General features: G+C 42.1%; 1 protein-coding gene across 2 annotated transcripts in view; it reads right to left on the bottom strand.

Moving 5' to 3' along the window:
• Nucleotides 1-1,089: 1,089 nt before the first annotated feature.
• Nucleotides 1,090-6,000, bottom strand: part of INTS15 (integrator complex subunit 15) — a 191,778-nt gene continuing 186,867 nt past the window's right edge. For both annotated transcript variants that reach the window (XM_085628238.1, XM_085628237.1), the window contains exon 8: nt 1,090-3,941. In XM_085628238.1, the coding sequence (XP_085484364.1) occupies nt 3,734-3,941 (208 nt within the window). In that variant the 3' untranslated portion in view covers nt 1,090-3,733. The remainder of the gene's footprint in view (nt 3,942-6,000) is intronic.

Here is a 6,000-nt window from a genome sequence, read left to right as displayed (position 1 = left end):
TCAAGAACCTTTAGAAGACATTAAAAAACGAGTAATTCTGTGTAGCAAAGGAGTTTGTATCCTGAATGAGACAAAGGATTTTAGTTCAGCAGCTTCACGTGGACAGTAAAACCTTAGAACCAGAATTGGCTCCGCCAGTTGGACTCTTTTCATGTGGTTACATTGAATTAAATCTTGGGGGTCAAGTAGACAGTCCTAGATGAGATCTGTGGATCTCCAGAATGTGTATTTTCATATACCAGTCAAGAGAAAGCATAATCTGTTTTGGAGGCTTGTAATCCAAACGATCACTAGGCATAAATATGTATACTGTTTGGCCCAAGCTCTGTGCAAAGATTGTCTAACATTGCTGCAACATGCTTAACATGAGTGGGAGATAAGTAGGGGAACTTTTTTGACCGATTTCAAAACTTAAGGTCTTCCCACAAAACACACTGTTTGACTGGGAAACAAACTTAGATCTCTTAGTCTGCTTGCACATTGCAGTGTGAGAGAAGTCCTTGGGATCAATCATGGACACTCCTTTGTGCGTTTGCTTAGTTTATAAAACTATATTGAAATTTTGTCAGCCCATTGTGAGGAAAATCTGATCTCCTTTGCACAAGCCAAACACTTCTTCGGTTAGACGTCTTGCATTGTAAAATTACAGCATCTACGTTGTTTGCAACAATCTTCTGGTTATATGAAAACTTAGGGGCTGTGGAACAAAATTGGCACGCCCAATGCGCAGATTGAGGTACTCCATGAATTTGGTCGTCAGTCAGAATCCTACCTATGGGCTGAACAATATATGTGCACTTTTTGCACAGTGTCATCTATCAACCCCAAACTGTCGAAGAACAAAAGTCATGAAACTGAGAGGAGGAAATCGTGTGAATTTTGTGCTCTGCCTTGAAACAGTATTTTCAAGGAAGAGCCTGGTGTTTTAGGCGAACCAACTAAACCTCTGCACAACCATACCGTTCCCAAATTTCAAGACCATTAGAGTAATTCAAGTGCCATAGAGAAGTAGATCACTAGTATATCTTGGCTCTAAAAGGGCTCACAATGTTTGCAACCAAACACTCTTTAGGAAAGTTAAAACTGCGCAATTGTCCAAAAATATTTATTAAAATTTACAAATGTTGAGTTTAACATTTTTTTTAAACAAATGTAAGACTACTAAAGGTGGTGTCCCTGAATTCATGGCAAGTGCATAGGGTATATTCTCCAGTTGGCCTAGGCACAATAACATGTCAATTTTGGAGTACATAATCCCTCATTTTATGTTATGGTGGGGACAGTGACTTTAGAATCTAGTGTCTCTAATCTGACTTTTGAAAACTAAGAAGTTTAAGGGAATCTCCCTAAAACAAGTTTTCAACTGTGGCTGCGGATAATAGCTAACACTAAAGCCTTTATGAATGGCCATAATCTAAATGCCTTGAAAAATGCATGTAATGACATGAGATGCTGTGATACGGGAAGCTTTCTGCTTCTTCGGTTAACCAGAATCCTTGGGCTGCCTGCCTTCATAATTTGTACTTTTCAAATCTCCATCAAATGTGGGCACCAATTAGGAGAGTTTGTGACTTCTAGGTGATGTACTGTTTTATATGCTGCACTTCAGTTGGTATATTCCATATTAAGATGAATTGTTCATAGGTGTTTTTAACTACTTGTCCATCCATGAAAGGATCAGGTGAAATACTAGAGTTGCAGTGTGAGAAGGGGGTCACTTGAACAATTAACCGTGTAATAACTGGTCTGTAAGGCCATTATATACCTTGCACGTAACAGTCTGGGCCTTTATACTCACCATCTATTCAAAGGCTCATTTAATCAGGGTATCTTTTTTTTCCAAAGCTGCCGGTGCAACAGTGGAGCAGTAGTAAATTGATTAACCCAGACATCTTCTGAACTGGGACTCATTTCAGGCTTAATATGTGGCAGTCCCAAACCATTTATTTTTTATCATGCCAAATAATGCAACAGATTTCTCCCAAGAGAAAAAGCACCAAACGTTGCCATTTCTGGTCATGAGTTTGTACTTCTAAGAGTTTGGGACAGGGGATGCTAGCGTATGCACAGCCTGAGTCCCAGTTGTGGAAGCAATATCCACATGGCCTTAACCCAGACTGTATTCCATGCCTGGAAATACCAGCTTCAGTCTCCAACCAGGAGAAAGTTAGGCGTTTATGGATTTAAAACAGTATAAACGATAATAATTACGAATAAAGCCTGTCTTTATGAACAGACCCTCGTGTGCCAGTAGTTGCAGAGTGTAAAAGGTCCCTTGAAGTGGAATGCGGCCCCTCCTTGTAATCCTGCCGTCATTCCCTTTCAAGCAATTCACAAAATTACCTAATTAGTAAAGCGCAGGGAAAAAGCCACATACTTGTCAAGAAATAGACAAGGCCTCTTTCCACAGCAAACTAAAAATTTATCACAAGGACTGCAACAAATACAGAGTTTAAGAAGTGTTATGGCTAAAAAAAATTTTTTAAAAAGCTGTTCTGCCATAATATGCTGCTTTTGACAAGTGCAAAGATAATGCATCTCATTCTGTTATTGCTTCGTCTACTCAGATCACACTGCCCCTCACTTCAGCAGCACGTCAGGCATGTCTAAGAGAGACCCTGAAAAAAGATCTTGACCAGCTATACCGAAAGGATTGGTCCAATAGGTCTCTAGAAAATCTGCAACAGAATAAAAAGAATGCTGGTAACAATTTAAAAGATTCTTGTTTTCCACAGAATCCAACCACAGCCTCGCAAATGACACTAACGGTCACCAAGTAACTAGTTTAATCGAAGGCAACTCATGGGTGGAAGATGGGAGTATGGGACATGGAGAAGGACTGATGCTTTTGTGCCCCCCACCCCACCCACAGTCTGAACTATCCAGAAGTTTATTATTTACATACAATCATTGTAACCCTGAACTGCAAAATAGATTTCTATACAATACATACAAACAGTACAAATATTGTCAAAAGTTATGCCTTTTTAGAACAGTCAAAAGATTTGGTCTTTAGGTAACCCTTTTAACAAGGAAAACGAACCCTACAAACATATAGGCATAAAATAAAATGGCACAGTTCCCACAGTTTCTGCATTTTCAAATCCGCCGATTGCAAAGTGGGACTTTGCAAACAGATCTTATTTTACCTCACTATGAGGTAATCCCTTAACTCACGCCACAGAATAAGCAGCTTTCACCAAGTTGCCAAAACCATCCCACTTCAGAACTTCAACGTAATCCATCCTGCTGAGAGGTCTGTAAACACAATCTGAAACATCGCTTCATTCTTCGCCCTCGGTTGGAAAGCTTGGCCACTACTCCTGCTTGCAGATTTCCAGTGTACACACTAGAATGAGGACTTATGGCAGAATGAGCATTAAGTGGGTACTTTTAAAAGATCAGGGAAGCGGCATGATCAAATTGCGTCTTTTTCTTTTTAATATTCCAGCCACTCCAGGTAACCTGTAGCAACACGCCTCGTCTTTTGCCCTTCTTCTTCAACTCGCTGACAGGTAAAATGCCTCCTTACCAAGCATGATAAAAATTACTCTTTCTGTGGAAATATGTAAAGTAGCTATAGACCTCTGAAGCGAATGTGCGAGCCCCGGGTGAGCAATCTGCCCAAGAAACAATCTTGTTATAATGACACATGGAGCAGAAATCCGAGCCAGTGCCTGGATCACTTCCAGGAGAGAAGAAACGTGGTGTTTTTTGCGACGCCGGATATCAGTTAGTGAAGAGGCCGATAAGGAAACGTCATGCCAGGTATGAACGACTGAACAGAGGGGAGTGTAGGGTGCGCTGGCCGTGCCCCATGTGCTGGGTATCCTAGAGGAGGTGTGTGGATGTGAGGATAGTATCCCGGCGGCAGGCTCGTGTGGGCAGGCTGCTGCTGTTGTTGAGGCTGAACCGGGCCAGAAATCACCAGCTGCAGCAGACTGTGGCACAAAGAGGAAAAAACACAATACAGTTCACGGTTTTCAAATTCATAAACAATCTTCTTCAAAGAAAAAAACAAATCCCCCCCCCCAAAAAACAAGCTTTACATGTTTGACTTCTCAAGCATGAACGACACAGCATCTCTTAGCGTCACAGCTGGAAAAGATGTATAGGTCCCAACCTGAGGCGCACCTACAAAAAGACTTGGGCTCCTTTGTACTTTTCTCGCCTAACGGCAAGCAAAACGCAACCAAAAATATAGGTCACAGAAAATATTGTTTTCTTTGGTGAAAGAATAGCAGTTTGAGGTTTTCCCACAGCCTGGGCCCCTGCAAACCATGTCTTGCCTTCTCTCCTCCTGGCTTTTCCCCCATTCCCGTTCTGCTCTTTTATTCTTGCCTCCGTTCATTCCGCTCTCTCGCCCCCCATCCCAGCATCTTGCTATCCTGACAGCATTTCATTATTTTCGTCCTGTCTCGTTACTCCATTCCTTGCAGCTCCCATCATCCCTTCCTGCTTCCATTCCTCTTTGCCAATAGTGTCTCGCCCAATAGCTACAGTTTTTTTTGTCATTTTTGTCATATGTCAATCTGGCGCATTGGCATTTTGGCTATACTCCTTCCCATTTCAAGACAGTCTCCCTCCTTTACACATATGTATTGGTCTTCGCCTGGCTCTCTGAACTAATCCTGTTCACTGATTTCTTTTCGCCCACCCCAATTATGGCTCCTTGTCAATTTTGATGTCCCCCATCTCCTTGAAGTTAAAGCTAAATTAAAGAAAGTCACTTGTTGGGGCAAAGTCCTCTTTAGGACTTTGTAAAGGGGTGCCGACTGTTCACCTTTTATGTTTTCTATCAATGGCCTTGACAATCTGCCATCTCACTTCAGGTGCTCCACCTTTTATGAAGAGAAATAAGGCACCAGAGCATAACTCTGCTATATGTGCACCTCTATCTATAAGGGTGGCTATGGTGCCCTTTTATCAGACGGTCATATGCCTGGTGTGGGGAGCAGTGTATAGTAGGCTAAGATCTTACAAGCTTCACTGATGAGGAGGCTGCCTAAAGGAACTTCCCTGTAAAGATATGACCAATTTCTATAACTCACGTGGGACTGTCTGTATGCTAGACAAAAAGACTGTATAGGGATGATTGCTGTAAACTGGCACAATAAGAGTAGGGCTGCAAACAATTGCACGTCCTGCCATCTGTTTATGCATTTTACCATGATAGCACGTGCATCTTTGATGTACGGCCCCACTTTCACATACTGGAGTTACCTAGTGGATACAAGAGGGCTCCCCATCATTTCCTTTCATCGTAGGAATAGGCTCCAATGAGCTCAGTGAAATCATTCGACTCCTTTCTTATGTTGTTATCTCTTGCCTAGCTACTGAGCTCTACGGCACGAGGAGTGTGGCTTGAATCACCAAAATGAACTTGATCTAACATGACTGGTCTGATCTCCGACTAACTACGTTGAAGTTAACGGCAGGGTCTTCTCACACGAATCTGTAGCCACTCAGGAGGTAACTTCTTTATTTCATGCCAGGCTCTTAGGTTACATCAACAGCAGGTAGGTCCTGTCTAGGTTTCATCCTTCCTTCCATCGTCCGCATCTCCTAGCTTTCACTCCACACACCAACATTTCATCATATAATTTACTCTCAGCATTCTATACACAAGCTAAAACAATGAATGGAGACAGACAAGATACTACACACCTCCATTTCTTACCAACAACAAATGAAAGAACAGTCATTCACTTGCATATTAAGTACATCGCTGCTCAATCTCCAATGTGCCTAGCCTACACATTCACCCAAAAACAGTCAAACTCTACAGTACCCATTCAGACACACAAGGACAACAATCAGCAGTCACAGAAACTCTGGAACGGTTCAAGACATGACGCTCCACACACCTTATGTCAAACATTGAAAGGAGAACTAGGTTGTGACTACCATTGCACAACAGTCCAAGATGTGCAAGTGTTGGGGCCTCATGTCGCAGGTCACAACACCACATCTGTATACTCACAATGACATCAGATAACA

The sequence above is a fragment of the Triturus cristatus genome, chromosome 10 (assembly GCF_964204655.1).
Source record: "Triturus cristatus chromosome 10, aTriCri1.1, whole genome shotgun sequence".
NCBI classification, from domain to species: Eukaryota; Metazoa; Chordata; class Amphibia; order Caudata; family Salamandridae; genus Triturus; species Triturus cristatus.
This window is presented reverse-complemented; position numbering and strand designations above follow the sequence as displayed.